Raw genomic sequence first — 17,500 nt, 5'->3', positions numbered from 1 at the left:
AAAGCTACATAGAACTGATAAAACATAACCCTTATACGGAAATTGGTGATGTCATAATTTTCATGAATTTATATTTACCTAGAAAACGAGGCTTTATTTGTAGCTCAGGAAAAAAAATACTCAGAAGTGAGGACAGTTTAGTATTTAGAAATGTTGTTCCGGCAATGACAGAATTATATGGAATATCATGTATTTACATAACTGTCTACTATCACCGATCGGATACTACTTGGAAATTCAGGTTTGGTCTATTTATATTACTACGTACACCATCTATAGGTGTAACTCCTCGCTATTTCAGACTTGTATTGTTAACATTTAGACATACTACAATATTCTGTAAACGAAAGGTGAAATCCTCATGAATACCGATATAGGGCTTAAAATTCACATGAGAGGTAACTTAGAAGACGTGTCGCAAAGTTATCCAGTGCACAGCAGGAACGTAAAGCTTTTGCTAAAAATTACAGAGATCAGTAACTTTCGTCTGCAAGGTAATATGATATTTTACTTTTCCTTTGAGTCACCGTTCATAACGCTCATGGACTATTTTGTATTCGTTCCATCACTTCTCACTTCCTCACTTCCTAGAAATTCCACGTAGGTAACATATCCCACGGTTGAAGAAGCAAACGAGGCTACAATTCACGAATATCATCCTAAAAAGGCAGTATATGTCCGTCCCCAAAGTACAGATATATCTCGAAAGTTAATGCTGTCTTCAGAATTCACATTAGGTACATCTACTTAGACTGGGAAATGTTACTTGATTACTTAACCATTCAGTTTTCACCACATTGAGATCCTGATAAAGAAATATACCTTACTAAGTACGAATAGAGTAAACATACACTATTTGGAAAGGACGTGAAGGAAATCAAGAAAAGAACGAAGAAAAAGAGGAAGGAGAGGGAGAAAAGTCCACGGTTATGAGAAGAGAGAGAGAGAGAGAGAGAGAGAGAGAGAGAGAGAGAGAGAGAGAGAGAGAGAGAGAGAGAGAGAGAGAGAGAGAGAGAGAGAGAGAGAGAGAGAGAGAGAGAGAGAGAGCATCTATGGAAACTTACTTATAATTTCCACCTAAGATTCCTCCTTATAAAATTTTCACCTCATTTAAGAAATCTCTTCATACACTCCTCCTCACGTGACAACATGACCTAATATGGGGAAGTTGTGTGTGGAAGAAGTCTTGTGGGTGGAATATTCGTGGGAGAAATTTACCTGAAGGAGAACTAACAGGGAGTGGGCGGGTCTCTGGTTCTCAAGACAAAGTACAGTTGCCTCGAGTAGTGATGTCACGAAGTCAAGTGAATTTCATGTTTATATCTATAAATCGAATAGAAATTAAGACATGGAGTAACTATTTTTTTAAGAGCTTCGCAAAGACACAAGGATAGGACAAGAAATAATGGGATCAAGTTGAAAAAGTTCCATTAAAAAAGGAGATAGGAAAGAATTGCTTCTCAAATGGAGTGGCATATGATTGGAGTAGACTCACTAATCAAGTCGCTAGTCTTGAGCCATTATTGAGAGCCTTAAAAGAAGATTAAATAAATTCATGGACGAATATAAAAGGTAAAAATAGGTAGGCACAGAGGAACTGCCACCAGTAGACCTGATGGCTTCTTGCATCTTCCCTTATTTTCTTATATTCTTACGTTCCTAACTGGGATATGATAGGTGGAGGTTGCTGCGCGATACTACCTTTCTTTTCTTAGTATTTACTAGTACATGATATTACTACACGTACTTTGGCGAGCTGTACAGGTAAAAATGTTATGAAGGCAGTGGGAGTTCTTAGGAAAGTTAAGTGAGTGTTCTGGAAGAGTGAAAAAAGTGAGGGGTGTAGAAACAGGAGTCTGGGGTGAGATGCAAAAGATAATGGAGGGAACAAAGAGCAGGGGAATGAAAGCAGTGAGTGTTCAAAGGAAGACCACGCGAGAGGGAAGCAGCCATAACATGCTCCCTTATTATTAATTACTGAACTCACAGGTAATGATGCACGTGTGTGGGAGGATGGGCAGCAGGTACGAAGGCAGAAAGGAAGGAAGGAAGGAAGGTGTTGTCCGTTGAAATATGTGCACTTTGCAGGCTACAGGTGAAGATGCTGAAGGTGAGGTGCAGATACTAATTAGAGTGAGAATGAGAGTGTAATACGTAGCGAGAAAGAACTAGGGTTGTATGTAATGTAATATGCATGTGTATATTGGAAGGAGAGTTTCCCATTTATGTTTCGTGAAGTATTAGGGCAGAAAGGTATATGAAGGTGATGACCAGGTGTATAACAAGGTGGATATAATGAAGGAAGTGTATCTTACGTTTAACATGTAAGTTTTATGAAGTGTCGTAGCAAGATGTCTACAAGTATGAGATATATTTAGATATGTTTAATTTCCATGGATGATTCATAACAGCATATACTGAGAACAAAAACATGACGTGTCTATAAACCAGTGTGACGAGAAAGAGACGTATAATACAGAAGTTGTATGCTATAAATATAATTAATTGAGGTACGAAGCTAATTATGTGCACTGAAAAGGATATATGGAACAAAAGTAACAGAGAGAGAGAGAGAGAGAGAGAGAGAGAGAGAGAGAGAGAGAGAGAGAGAGAGAGAGAGAGAGAGAGAGAGAGAGAGAGAGAGAGAGAGGGGGGGGATGACGGATGAAGTGGAAGATTGACCAACTCTGCAGCACAGGAAACGGAAGCGGAAGTTGTTGGGTGGAGATTAATCAACAAGTGGAGGGAAATAGGAGTCAATTAATAGAAGGGAAAAAGGAAACAGAAGAGTGCTGGTGCTACTGAGTTTTGTGTGGAGAGACGAGGAAAAAGCAGCAAGATAAGAGCGTGTGATAAACGTGTAAAAGATGAAAAAGGAGGAAGTGAAGATGGTGATAAAGAGTAGCAAAGAGAGAGAGAGAGAGAGAGAGAGAGAGAGAGAGAGAGAGAGAGAGAGAGAGAGAGAGAGAGAGAGAGAGAGAGAGAGAGAGAGAGAAGAGACGAGAAGAGAAGAGAAAACAAGATAAAGGAAGGAAAGATGAGTGGAGATAAGAGAATAGAGGGGAAGGAAAGCATAACACAAGAGAAGATAATGCAAGATATGTTAAGGGAAGGAATCGTAGGAAAACCAAGATAACAGAAGAGATGAGAAAAGAGGAAAGAAAGAGAATAGAGAACAGGAATAAATGGTGGGAGAAGCAAGATAACAGAGAAGAGAGAAGAGGAAAGGGTAAGAAACGGGAAGAGAAAGGAACAGAAGGAACTGATGCTGGGGTAGGATGGGATGGAGAGGAGACAGAATTGATTGGTGGCGGTGGTGGGAAGGCAGAAAGGCAGCGGCGGTATCATGTTACTCTAAGGAAGGACCATTATCTCGGTAAAGTAAGAGGATTCTTCAGAGTAGGGAAACAGTTGGGATCGCTATAAGAAATAATAAGTGTTTGTTATACTAATGAATCCTGCTGCTGGTGCCTCTGCTGTTGCTGCTGCTGTTGCTCCTGTTGTCTTCCTCCCCTTCCCTGCCCTCCCATCCTCACTTGCTTCTCTTTCTGTATTTGTTTATCAGGTTTAGGAGTCTTCGGTGAAAATCGCGGGATAAAGGATTGCTCTCCAAGTTGATTTGTGTATCTCATGATCAGCTTTCTGTTCTAATGAAGGGGTGGATGCTTTAAGGAGGGAGAGAGAGAGAGAGAGAGAGAGAGAGAGAGAGAGAGAGAGAGAGAGAGAGAGAGAGAGAGAGAGAGAGAGAGAGAGAGAGAGAGAGAGAGAGAGAGAGAGAGAGAGAGAGACAGAGAGAGAGAGAGAGAGATAAAGAAAAAAAGATTTAGACAAATAGGCTGCAAGAACAGACAGACAGACCAATAAATAAAGGGAAAAAAATAAATAGACAGACAACCAGACAAGTGGTCAGAGGGAGACAGAGGCAGAGAGGAGGAAATAAACTAACAGACAGAGCAACAAATACCAAACCTATCACACTACATGGACAGAAAGAGGGGGATAATATACAAAGAGATGCAGACTTAACAGCTTCTCTGATCGATCCAAAAAGATCTGTGCCTAATCCTGTGTAGCTTAAGTGGATGACATCTCCAGCGTCCAGCGAAAACCTGCGCCTAAAGATAAGAGTTGTGCTCGTTCATTTGGAGTGTGGGTGTGTGTACTTTGCATGGCGGTGCGAAGAAGTAATGAACGTACACATACACCGTAATCTCACCCTTATTCCAACTTGATTTTAAAATTGTAGTAGATTTGCAGGTATATAGTATGCATTAAGTTGAAAATATTTAACTTTTACATTTTTTTTCCTTCAGCCTCGTTTCATTTTCCTTGTAACGTTATGACATCTACGTGAATTTTAAAGCTGAGATAGGTTTAAAGCAGAAAATTAATTAAAATATATGTGCAGAAAATAATAAAAAGGAGGAAAAATTTGAATGTCTAGTATCAGTTTTAGCTAGGAAGATAGACTGATACTGTTCCCCAGGTAGTAAAGCATTTTCCCTTTGACGGAAAATATAGAAAAATATAAAATACGGAAAAATGTTTAATGTCTCTAGAAAACATCCTTATATTCATGGACGCGCTTAAATATTCAAATATGTGTAGCTAAAATAGTGCCAGTAACACCGTTTTTTTTTTTCCCACAGACAACTCCACGTTTCATATTCTTCGATCACTACCTTCTGTGGACACAAGGAAATAGAAAATCTAAGTATTTCTTCCTTTATAATAGTGACTGGCATTCCTAATTGCAAGTCTGAAATGCCGAAATAAAAATTATTTTTGCAACGTCTTATCCTTTTTCTTGGTTGCCTAAGTATCGTCTGGAAATACCCAGCGATGAGGTAAAGTGGGTGTTAGAATAAGCCAAGCTTAAGACTGAAAAGCCATTTACACATTAATCTCTTAAGGTGAAAATAAGGTGTAGGAAGAAGCGCTTACCGTGTAACTTTTACCTTCGCCTTTACTAGTGAACTTATGTTTTGATGCGCTGAGGTAGGAAGAGGCTGGACACAACGGGCAGGGCAAAGAGAGGAAGACCAAAGTTTATAGATGATTTAAGAGAGACATGACGGTGACGAGCGTAACCTAAGATACGGAAAAGAGAGAAAGGTGGAGACGGGTGATCCACTGTGGTGACTCTTCAGGAATCAACCGAATAATGAAGGAAGAAGGACAAGTGTGACATTTGTGTGGTGAGCTTTAATGGAACTCCGACTGCTATAGAAGCCGCGAGCCATCAAGTGTTCAAACAAATGTTCTGTTTGCTCTTCAAGAATATATAATAGTAAAAACAACTTACCATAAACCAATTTTTCCCTCTGCTCGAGGATGACTTGCTCGCCTTCAGAGATGGTGGCGTCCTCCTCCCTGGTGACGGTGGCCACGGTGGCCTTACACTTGAGCACGAGATTGCCCATTATGAAGTGACTCTTGTCCACCTGCGAGAGAAAAACGGTCAAGAATGAATCCAGTGTCACATACAAAAAATATTCCTTAGTTGTAATCTACAAGCTGTAGAGAAGTGACTTAACCTATCTGTCAGCTTTATTGATTTCTCAGTGTATCTCCATACTGCTGTACAGAAAATGCATAGCCAGCAGAAAGGCATTAAAAGAAAAACTCATTCAAAATTAAAGTGCAAAAAAAAAAAAATATATATATATATATATATATATATATATATATATATATATATATATATATATATATATATATATATATATATATATATATATATATATATATATATGATCATTTGTTACTCAGTCATGATAGAAAAGATAAGATTTCCTGGTGCAACAAAAGTTACCTTCCCTATTCCCCCTAACCCGCCAGCCGCCCCACGAGGGACTGAATACGTAAGCGTGACCTCCGCAACGCCTTGTCGCCAATATTTCAGTTAGAATCCAGCATATGACTGGTTCATCACTGTGCTCAACATAACAGTGCACCGCCATCTCCGACATGTACCAAGGCAAGGCCAGAAATCATCGTTTTTTGGAGATCAGAATTCTACGGAGACTTGCAACCCAGTTTAACTATTGTTTCCAAGGATTTTTCTGTCCTGACTTTTTTGTATCGCTGGTGTTCTTGAGAACCGTAAATTAATTTCGTTATTCTTACGGTAGACTATGGATTGTTTGGCATGTTTAAAGTATCAGTGGACGAACGCTGTTTCAAAAGAAAGATAATTGCCCAGCAATACTAACTAAATACATGACTAAAGAAAACAATCTAGAAAAAGAAGTAACTCGACCAAAGTTAGCAGTATGAGCAAAGCATGTTGGGAAGGACAATAGAAAGACAGTGATGAAGGCAGTATATGCTCACCGTGAAGGACAAGCCCAGTCTTCTGCTCTCCAGGCCGTCGCGGTGCACCCAAGGGTAGTACTCCACCAGCATTTCGGGAACCGCCTGCAGAAGAAATAAATCAGTTATAATACTCATTGAAAATCAGATCTCATTACCTGTGACTTGATTCATGACTAGTATTGCACATTCAGTCTTGTAGTGATAGTGATTTATCTTCAATCAGTATAAAAATTATGGCCTCGTTGTAAATTCAACCCATGTAAGTTCAACCCACAAAGATTCCTCCTTGAAAATTTCACTCAAAAATAATTCTCCCTAGTCCTGCAATCTAACCTAGCATAACCTAACCTTATTTATTGTAGGAGGAAATCCTTTTGAGGGAAATTTCACGTGTGGAATGCTGGTGGGGGAACATTTACTTGGAGAGAAATTGAGGATTAGAAAAAAAAAAAAGGTTCTTAGCACATGTAAGTCTACCTACCTTGGTACTGTTTTGATATACCTGTGAAATATAATGATTTTCTAGTGACTGCAATACATCTTATACATTCCACCCAACAGCATGTAAATATTAATGCCCTACCTAACTACGTATGTTCTATAGATGTGACACGTAATAGTTTTTTAATGACTGATACGTCTCTTGTATATATTTCACCTTAGATCATGTACAAAATAACTCTCCCTCTATTTCTTAAGTCGAGAAGTCCATAATGTGTTACACTCGCAGAATAAAGATGTACATTTCACGTTTTATTAAATATGAAGTATAAAAGAAATGGAGAGAGGGTAGGAAGGGAAGGACACTGGGGGTGAGAAAAGAGAACAGGTAAGGAAGGCGAGGAGAGGAAGGGATGTGACTGCAGAGAAAATGAATTTGATATAAATGCAAGAGAATGACAGAATAAGGGAAGGAAGGAGGGAAAGAGAATGACAAACAGAGTGTAGAAAGGTAATGGTGTAGATGTAAGAGCGAAATGGGACTGAGAGAGAGAGAGAAAGAGACAGAGAGAAACAAAAAAAAAATATAACAGGGTGTACAAGAAGAGAGAACAGAAGAGAGAGAAAGTTGAAGAATAAATGTTTAAGAGAATATAAGATAATTGCAATAGTGAGGAAGAAATGCAGAGGGAAGGTAAAGAAAAAATAGTGAATAATTACGAATAAGGCATAATTACCAAGGACGGAACAACGACAGAAAAGAAAGAGAAGAGGGAGACACTGAAGTAAAGTTAAGAGAAATAAAATAAAACGGGGAAATAGAATAAGAGAGAGAGAGAGAGAGAGAGAGAGAGAGAGAGAGAGAGAGAGAGAGAGAGAGAGAGAGAGAGAGAGAGAGATAACTTACAAAAGAGGGTGAGAAAACGAGACATAACAAGAGAATAAAGTGAGCAAGGAAAGTGAGAGAAAACTCATACTGGTGGAGTCAGCTGTTTCTCTCTCTCTCTCTCTCTCTCTCTCTCTCTCTCTCTCTCTCTCTCTCTCTCTCTCTCTCTCTCTCTCTCTCTCTCTCTCTCTCTCTCTCTCTCTCTCTCTCTCTCTCTCTCTCTCTCTCTCTCTCTCTCTCTTTGTCACCATACACTACCAAATATGCACAATTCATCTCAAACCTCTACGAATTGTTTCATATTTCTATTTCAAAGGCCAATCATCTGCTGTTGTTTGTTTTTCCTTTGTGTTCCTTGATGTCCTCGAGGAAAATGGCAAGTCTGCACTTCACCTCCGTAGTAAACAGTATACAGAAAGCTGAATAATAGTACTTTTTTTTCTGAGTATTAAAAGTAGTTAGCAGAGTTATTGATGTTATGCTCCATACAGAAACGAAGGTATGGGCAGCTTCACCTGGACTACGTAGAGGATATAAAGTGAAATCTGACTTTTCTTTCTGTTCAGTTTTGTAATGCCAAAGTTTATCATTCTTTCTCTCCTTTTTTTTTTTTTTGTTGTTTATTCTCACCTTTACCTGCGAACTCCGGAACTCGTCACCTCCAATCCATCCAGCCTCTATTTTTTTTTTCACCTCTTGTACTAATGAATATACATTAAAACATAACAGCATAAGAAAATAAGGGAAGCTGCAATAAGCCATCACGCCTAGACTTGCCAATCCTTGCATAAAACATGGCTATCTATAACCATCTCCATCCACACAACTTATGGCTTACCACAGATACTCTTTTAAAACCCTAATATCTTGGAAACCGAAACCCTACGTACTTTTTCGAAATCCTTACTCCTTATATATATATCTTTGACACCATTAATATATGTACTTTTTGACACTTTTCCATTTTTTTTCATTTTTTTTTTTTTTTTAAGACTCGTTAACCATACCGCGTTGGTGTTAAAAGCGGAGTGGAACGCAATAGCATACGTACGAAGCTCAAGAATCAATACCGGAACAGGTAGCTCCCCTTCAGATGCTTTAGGTACTCGCTGAATAATGAAGCTGACGAGTATAACCACCACCACCTGAGTTGATTAGATATACGTAGGGTCACACCTCCGACGGGGACAGCAGGGAATAGAGAGGCAGGTGTATGTTGCTCTTACACTGGTCTATAGTAGTGCTCTCTCTCTCTCTCTCTCTCTCTCTCTCTCTCTCTCTCTCTCTCTCTCTCTCTCTCTCTCTCTCTCTCTCTCTCTCTCTCTCTCTCTCTCTCTCTCTCTCTCTCTCTCTCTCTCTCTCTCTCTCTCTCTCTCTCTCTCTCTCTCTCTCTCTCTCTCTCTCTCTCTCTCTCTTTCACAGCTTGTAGTTCTGTCCATTTTCTTTTCTTTTTTGTATGTCTGTTTTCTGGTCTCTGTAGTCTTTTTCCTTGTTTACCTGTCAGTCTACTCTCTCTCTCTCTCTCTCTCTCTCTCTCTCTCTCTCTCTCTCTCTCTCTCTCTCTCTCTCTCTCTCTCTCTCTCTCTCTCTCTCTCTCTCTCTCTCTCTCTCTCTCGCATCTACCCTTTTATTCAATTAATACGTCCCTTCCTTCATCGCTTGTTTTCGCCCGGGTGGTTCGCTTGACTTCCCGTTTCCTTTCTTGTTTGTTTCGTCCGGTATTCAATATTGTTTGTCTTAGTCGTTGAGATACATAACATACATATTCTCTCTCTCTCTCTCTCTCTCTCTCTCTCTCTCTCTCTCTCTCTCTCTCTCTCTCTCTCTCTCTCTCTCTCTCTCTCTCTCTCTCTCTCTCTCTCTCTCTCTCTCTCTCTCTCTCTCTCTCTCTCTCTCTCTCTCTCTCTCTCTCTCTCTCTCTCTCTCTCTCTCATTATTGAAGCGATCAGCACTATTGACATATCTCCGCGGTTTTCGTTATTCAAATATGCATTTTTTCCTATCTTTCTTGCTCCCATGCTTATCTACTTTCCTGTCTCTCATCGATATATCAGCAACTTATATTTTTTTTTCTGTGCATATTTAAGATCACACGGAAGGGTAGCATCATGTCTCTTTATCCCTCTCTCTATTTCTATCTCTTTCCCTCCACCGTTGGTTTTAAACCCACGCAAATATTGTCAGCGCATTAACCTCCTGCATCTCACAACATGTTTTCATTCCCCCTGTACTCCCTCCGTCCAGTGTGCAAACCAGCCTCCCTTCTGCCTCGTTCTTCAGCCTTTTAGGAACTTTCCCGTAGCAGTTCAAAACAAAGGTTAAGAGTACTGACATATCGAGGCAGAGAGAAAAGGTACAAATAGAGACAAACGTGCGCGTTGTCTTAATGTAAAATGCCTCTCTCTCTCTCTCTCTCTCTCTCTCTCTCTCTCTCTCTCTCTCTCTCTCTCTCTCTCTCTCTCTCTCTCTCTCTCTCTCTCTCTCTCTCTCTCTCTCTCTCTCTCTCTCTCTCTCTCTCTCTCTCTCTCTCTCTCTCTCTCTCTCTCTCTCTCTCTCTCTCTCTCTCTCTCTGTCAGGGTCTTAGCGTTCCATTCTTTTCTTTGTGATTCCTCTACTCTTGTGTTTTATTCATTCATATCTGTTATTTTTTTCTCTCTCAAGTCTACCATACCTTATATATATATATTTTTTTTCCCATTATATAAACTAGACCAGAGTTTGAAGAGTGAAATGAACACTAGATGACCAAAAACAGCGATATGTATAAGGAAAATGACCTAAAAATTAATGATAATGTCGATAATGAGAACACCAGCACCATTTACCAAGAACACGTCACATTACTTAAGCCTCCCATCTCGTTGCCGCCAGCACCATCTCGTTTTCTTCTGGACTTGCCGCCGAGTGTCCGCGACCCTTACAACGTTGCACCTTCACCTTTGCTCACCTGAGCCCCTTCACCGCGTCACATTAACGGGGTCCACCAACTGAATTATTGAGGTGAGCAGCGCGAGGAGCAAGCAAGGTGTGGCCAGGGGTGAGCAGGTGGCGGGACTGGGGGCCACTGGGAGGGACTGGAGGGTGGTGGGGGCAAGGAGCGAGGGGATAAGAGGATGGAGACGGGATGGGGCAGAGGTGAGGGAACGCGGCGGGTGGGAGGAGGAGGAGGAGGAGGAGGAGGAGGAGGAGGACGGCGAAACAATCAACAATTCTCGAGCAGATAGAGGAAAATAATGTTTCTCCAGCAGCATTGTCCGTCGTGGCGCGCATCGATACCATTATTTAGTGGCGAAGAATATACATGAAGTCCGCCTGCTGCCCGAAATGTCCTAATGCAGCTGTGTGTGTGTGTGTGTGTGTGTGTGTGTGTGTGTGTGTGTGTGTGTGTGTGTGTGTGTGTGTGTGTGTGTGTGTGTGTGTGTGTGTGTGTGTGTGTTATAAAAAAATATTTTCACACCATATCCTACCATGTCTGTCATTTTTTTTTCTGTCCTGCAAAACTGCATTAGTTATCATTAACCTATGCTTATTCTCTCTCTCTCTCTCTCTCTCTCTCTCTCTCTCTCTCTCTCTCTCTCTCTCTCTCTCTCTCTCTCTCTCTCTCTCTCTCTCTCTCTCTCTCTCTCTCTCTCTCTCTCTCTCTCTCTCTCTCTCTCTCTCTCTCTCTCTCTCTCTCTCTCTCTCTCTCTCTCTCTCTCTCTCTCTCTCTCTCTCTCTCTCTCTCTCTCTCTCTCTCTCTCTCTCTCTCTCTCTCTCTCTCCATCAACCATTTTTTGTACACTGACCTTTTTCACAGTCTGCAGCTCTTTCTATCTGTCTGTCTGGCTGCTTACCTGCTTGTTTGTCTCTAGTTATGTGCCCGTCTTTGTTTATCCTTAAAATGCCTATCTTTAAAATGCAAAGTAACCTTGAAATATCCTTCGGTGACCCTCCTTCATTCTTTCTGTCAACCTTCCCGCTCCCTTTCATATTCCGTATACTGTAATGCATACCTGCTGTTTGTCTTTTTGTGCGTCTCCTTAATATTCACAACCTTCTATAATCCCTTGCCATTCATCTTTGCCCATCACTTGACATCACCACCTTCTTACCCTCCGTCACCACCCATTCCTCACCATCACCAGTCATCAGCCGTTATTTCCACCCATAACCATCACCCCTCTCCCGTCACCCTTCACCCATTACCTAACACTTTCACACATCATCACCCATCATCATCATCACTCATCACTTTCATCGATCACCATCACCGATCACTATCACCCTTAACTCTTCATCACCCCATTAATTTCACCCATTCGCCAACACCCTTTACCCATCATCACTCTCACTTTCACCCCATCACCATCATCCAGTCAGGTAACGTGTCCAGGGATTAAGAAGCACAGACTAAGCATGATTTAGTGTTAGTGCAGGCGTGGGTGAAACACAAGGCAGGTATAAAGATAAAGGTGGGAACAGTCCTACATTGCCCTTTCCTATGTTGCTCTTATTTGTGTGTGGTCCTCTGGGTTTGTGTTCGCGTTGGGCGGCTTATTCACTTGTTTTATGTGTGTCGTGTTCGTTTGCGTTTTTTTTTTTTTCTCAAGGTTTCTTCATAGGTTGCCGCAGCTTGACGGAGAAACTTACACATCACTGTAGTATAAATAAGATTTTGCTCTCTACATCCTTTCTTGTGGGGATTTTAGATTTTTTTTTTTTTTTTTTTTTTTTGAGATTATGATGATGGTGATGGATGATGATGATGATGATGATGATGATGATGATGATGATGGTAATGATGATGATGATGATGATGATGGTAATGATGATAATGATGATGATGATAATGATGATGATGATGATGATGATGATGATGATGATGATGATGGTGATGATGATGATGATAATGATAATAATGATAATAATAATAATAATAATAATAATAATAATAATAATAATAATAATAATAATAATAGTAATAATAATAATAACAATAATAATAATAATAATAATAATAATAATAATAATGTATCTATCTGTCTATCTATCTATCTATCTATCTATCTATCTATCTATCTATCTATCTATATATATATATATATATATATATATATATATATATATATATATATATATATATATATATATATATATATATATATATATATATATATATATATATATATATATATATATATATATATATATATATATATATATATATATATATATACATACATACATACATACATACATACATACATACATACATACACACCAGGCCAGCAATCTCACACGGACTGGCACCGACAAGGCAATAATAATAATAGCAATGATAATAATGTATAGTAATAATAATAATAATAATAATAATAATGATAATAATAATAATAATAATAATAATAATAATAATAATAAAACTAACAACAACAATAACAACAACAAAAACAATAACAATGCCAACAAAACGACAAGCATGACCGAGGAGGCAGCAGGTGAAGTCACACACACACACACACACACACACACACACACACACACACACACACACACACACACACACACACACACACACACACACACACACACACACACACACACACACACACACACACACACACACACACACACACACACACACACACACACAGGCAGTCAGTACAGAAATACCTTCTCTTCGTTGATATACCAGGCAAGCTCCGCCGCTGGCTTGCTCTTGGCCGAGGTGCAATTGAGCCTCGCGGTGTCCCCGACTCGGTAGTGGCTCTTCATGCCCTGGATCACGGGCCCTTGTTGCGGCAGCTCTGGGGGGACGGGGTGGAGGAGCGAGGGGAGTTAGTCAATAGAGAGATAAGAGAAGTAAAGACTTCTATTGAGAGTTAATCAGTACCAGGAAAATAAACTACTGTAACAACATTTCGGTAGTAATACATTGATTGGAAAAGAAATGATTACTTGCTAGGTGTTAAAGGAAAAGGTTGAGAGTTAGGATCAGGAGCAGAAAGCATAAAAAAAGAATGTTGTAGCAATTTGTTTAGTAATACTTGAATAGAAAGGACAAAAAAAATATTATTTACTTGGTAAGTCTTGTAAGGTAAAACCGGGATGTGTGGAAATGTATAGACAGGAAGCAAAATGATAAAACAATTATTGTGATATGGATATTAAATGAAAAAAAAAATGGAACGTTATTTATATTCGTAAAATAAATCCTTCTGTGAAGAAAATGAGAGAATAATGTACGTAAAGTGATATATAATTAGTGCATTTATTTGATAACATTTTAAATCTGGTTGTTAATGTTCACATCAGTTCGTGTCTTGAAGCGCTCAACACTCACAACCACTGTTTTCAGAAACTTTCCAGATGACTAGACGGATTCTCATGTGTGTTTTTCTCAATGGATGATGCAGAATTCCTGGCAAACTATCACTAAAATCATGGAAAGAAATTAAAAATCTTAATAACAACCACTAGAAGCTGTTGAAAGTACTCGACAGAAGACGACGAAGCGTTTTAGGAAGCGGATCCATGAACAACAGAACTACAAACTGAAGCGGCCACAAAGAATTGGTGATTACCAACAACAAACGTTACGGATCTTGACATCCTTCTGCACAAAATAAGAGTGTGTCCCATATACTTCTTTCCCCTTCATTATTTTTACGGAAGTGTTTGAAATCAAGGGTTATGGCACATACAAATATAGATCCTTTAATGAAATATAACTTCAGGCATTTTTTCATTCTCACTCCTTGTAGCTAAGCCACAAAATGACCCCCGCTTCCTCCCCTTCACTCCCAACTAGACGCAAGCCTCAAGATGACCTCTGCTTCCTCCCTTCACTCCCAACTAGATGCAAGCCTCAAGATGACCCCCGCTTCCTCCCTTCACTCCCAACTAGACGCAAGCCTCAAGATGACCTCTGCTTCCTCCCTTCACTCCCAACTCAAAGCAAACCTCAAGATGACCCACGCTTGCTCCCTTCACTCCCAACTCGTCGCAAGCCTCAAGAAGACCGTCGCTTTGTCAGTCATAGTTCCTCCCTCTCACTCCACCCAAGCATCCACATGACCCTCTCTTAGTCAGTTACACAGTTCCCTTCCTCCCTGAAACGAAAATACATTGGACACCAGAGGATACTCTCGGTGAAAGCGTCAGAGATCACGTATCGGCTGACAAGCACCGGTAACTTATGTAGCGCTGGTGTTTCTCTAGGGTAGAAAAAAATCTCAGTTTTTATCGTGTCTGGTTATTATTCCGTGCCGCGCTGCGAGCTAGGTCACATGTTGACAGGTCACTGGGTAATAGGAAATGTTACCTCCTATTACGGTGTGGGGGCGTCGTCATTGTTGCTTTAAGTTGTTGATCTCTTGGCTCACACTGGGATCAAGTGTCATTATTCTAACATACACCGGATATTGATTAAATTCATTTTACTCATTATCATTATCTTTTTTTTTTTCCGAAGCTGTCTCACATGTGTAGCGCCGATCAACTAAATGAAAAAGAATTAAAAAATAAATGGTGATGTTAACGTAGAGTGATTATGAAAACAATCCAGTCATATCTCTTTACATGCACATTTGTCTATATACATCTGTGGCACCACATTTCAAATAAGTTGCCTAGATAAGAAGTTCCTCTTAGTAATGAATGAGATTGTTGTTGTCGTTGTTGTTGTTGTTGTTGTTGTTGTTGTTGTTGTTGTTGTTGTTGTTGTTGTTTCATCCCAGTATCAACCCATTTTTGTTTTAAAAGGAAAGACCTGAAGTGAGATATTTTTGGAGACGAAAAAATAATACATTTACCTAGCACCTGATGTTTACTTCCCCCACAGTGAAATTTTTATTTATTTTTTCTTCTTTACAAATGTACACGGTACGCTCCTTCCCTTGGGATAAGTGTGAAGAGTGACCGGGTCGCCCCCATCCCCCCTTCTCGCTAGGACAACGTGGGATTGATACTCTATATGGGGCGGCTTTCCACCTCAGGATGGCCATCAGGCACCAGGGTTAATTCTGCTGAGGAATGGCGCTGGAAAATTATCTTGGTTTATTGCACTTTGTCTTTATTATGTTCTCTATTCTTTTGTACCCTGCGTTTACAATTACTAATGGTGATCCTGATGGTATTGGAATAATATAGGAAATATTATGGGTACAACTCCAGGTATGTACAGATGTTTGTGGTCTTATACGAAATATATATATATATATATATATATATATATATATATATATATATATATATATATATATATATATATATATATATATATATATATATATATATATATATATATATATATATATATATATATATATATATATATATATATATGTGCTTAATTTTTTATACTTCTTGTTCTTGAAAGCCGGAAAATGAATGCAACGATGTGAATGATGTGAATGAATGAATGCAACGATGTGAATGATGAAGAAGAGGAGAAACAGCAAGGGATGGAGGAAAAGGAGGAGGACTAGGAGGACTAGGAGGAGGAGGAGGAGGAGGAAGAAGAAGAGAAGGAGGAGGAGGAAGAGAAAGAGCAGGAGGAGGAAGAGGAGACCGTTACAACACATCACAGTAAGGATGAACGTTGAACGCCTGGACTTGATAAGATTCATTCAGTTCCCAAGATGAGATGTTGAAACTGGACGCTGGAAACTACCCATGAGAGAGAGAGAGAGAGAGAGAGAGAGAGAGAGAGAGAGAGAGAGAGAGAGAGAGAGAGAGAGAGTGTGTGTGGATAGATGTATGGGAGTAAGTGAAGGATGATGCAGCTTATGTATGGGTAAACTGTTAGCGGTACCATCACGAACTATGAATCTGGAATCGAAATAAAGAACCAATGAAGCAGCGTAATCTAAAACACGTTTACCTCTGAGCTCAATCACTTTTAACAGACTAGTGGAAGGTACTGCGGTTGTCATGCGTGCTTTCATGACCGGTTTGCCAAGGATTCTGTACCACCAATGGGAAAAAGCCCCATTGAGAAGAATCCAGATAATTATTTCAGAGGCAAGGATTCTAAACCATCAGTAAGAAAAGAGTAATAATGGAAGCCTGACTAAACATGTGTGATAGGGGTTCTGTACCACCATTAGCAAGAGCAATATTGAGAATTCGACTTAACATATATGAGACAAGGATTCTACACCATCAGTAAAAAAAAAAAAAAAAAACAAAGACCTAACTAAACATGTTTGCTAAGGATTATGTAGCCCCAATAGCAAAAAGAAATAAATAAGTGAATAAAGTTGCCAGTGAGAAACCAGCCAGTCATTTCTAAAACAAGGATTCCACACCATCAGTAACTAAAACGAATAGAAACCAGACAAACCATCCTGCAACTTTTCAAAACAGTCTTCATGGGAGAGCAGAGCGTTCCAGAACAAGTAGCGTAACGAAGGAACACTAAGGAACACAAAAAAGAAGCAAGAGTCAGACACGTACTAGGGAACACGAAGGATAAACAAGCAGCAAGACATATAATATAGAACACAAAGAAGAAATAAACAGAAAATGGAGCTGTAGACACTAAGGAACACAAAGGAGAAACAATGATTAAACCATACCGACGACCACCATACTGCCGCTCTTCTCGAAGGTGTGAAAGTGGGGCGAGTCAGCGGACACCTCGCACTTGTACACCCCCGTGGAGTTGAAGGTGAGGCTCTTAAGCAGGACGCGCCTCGTGTTGGACCGGTGCACCTGTGACGGGCGAGAGAATACGTGTGAGTGTGGCAGTTTAATTTATACGTGACCGTGTTATTTTACGTCGATTTAGCTTAGGGTTAGGTTGGTTAGGTTAGGTTAGGCTCCGTCACGTCAGATTAGGTTAGTTTATGTCATGCTATGTTATATCAGTTT

General features: G+C 39.7%; 1 protein-coding gene across 1 annotated transcript in view; it reads right to left on the bottom strand.

Annotated features, from left to right (window-relative positions):
* The window catches only part of LOC135107130 (uncharacterized), a 143,103-nt gene that overhangs the window by 15,175 nt on the left and 110,428 nt on the right, over positions 1 to 17,500 (bottom strand). The window contains exons 5-9 of the mRNA XM_064016840.1: positions 17,206 to 17,341; positions 13,298 to 13,431; positions 6,800 to 6,820; positions 6,337 to 6,420; positions 5,306 to 5,444 (exon numbers count right to left, since the gene is read on the bottom strand). Coding sequence (XP_063872910.1) covers positions 5,306 to 5,444; positions 6,337 to 6,420; positions 6,800 to 6,820; positions 13,298 to 13,431; positions 17,206 to 17,341 — 514 coding nt within the window. The remainder of the gene's footprint in view (positions 1 to 5,305; positions 5,445 to 6,336; positions 6,421 to 6,799; positions 6,821 to 13,297; positions 13,432 to 17,205; positions 17,342 to 17,500) is intronic.

The sequence above is a fragment of the Scylla paramamosain genome, chromosome 14 (assembly GCF_035594125.1).
Source record: "Scylla paramamosain isolate STU-SP2022 chromosome 14, ASM3559412v1, whole genome shotgun sequence".
Lineage (NCBI taxonomy): Eukaryota > Metazoa > Arthropoda > Malacostraca > Decapoda > Portunidae > Scylla > Scylla paramamosain.
Note: the sequence above shows the minus strand (reverse complement) of the source record. Positions and strands in the feature narration are given on the sequence as shown.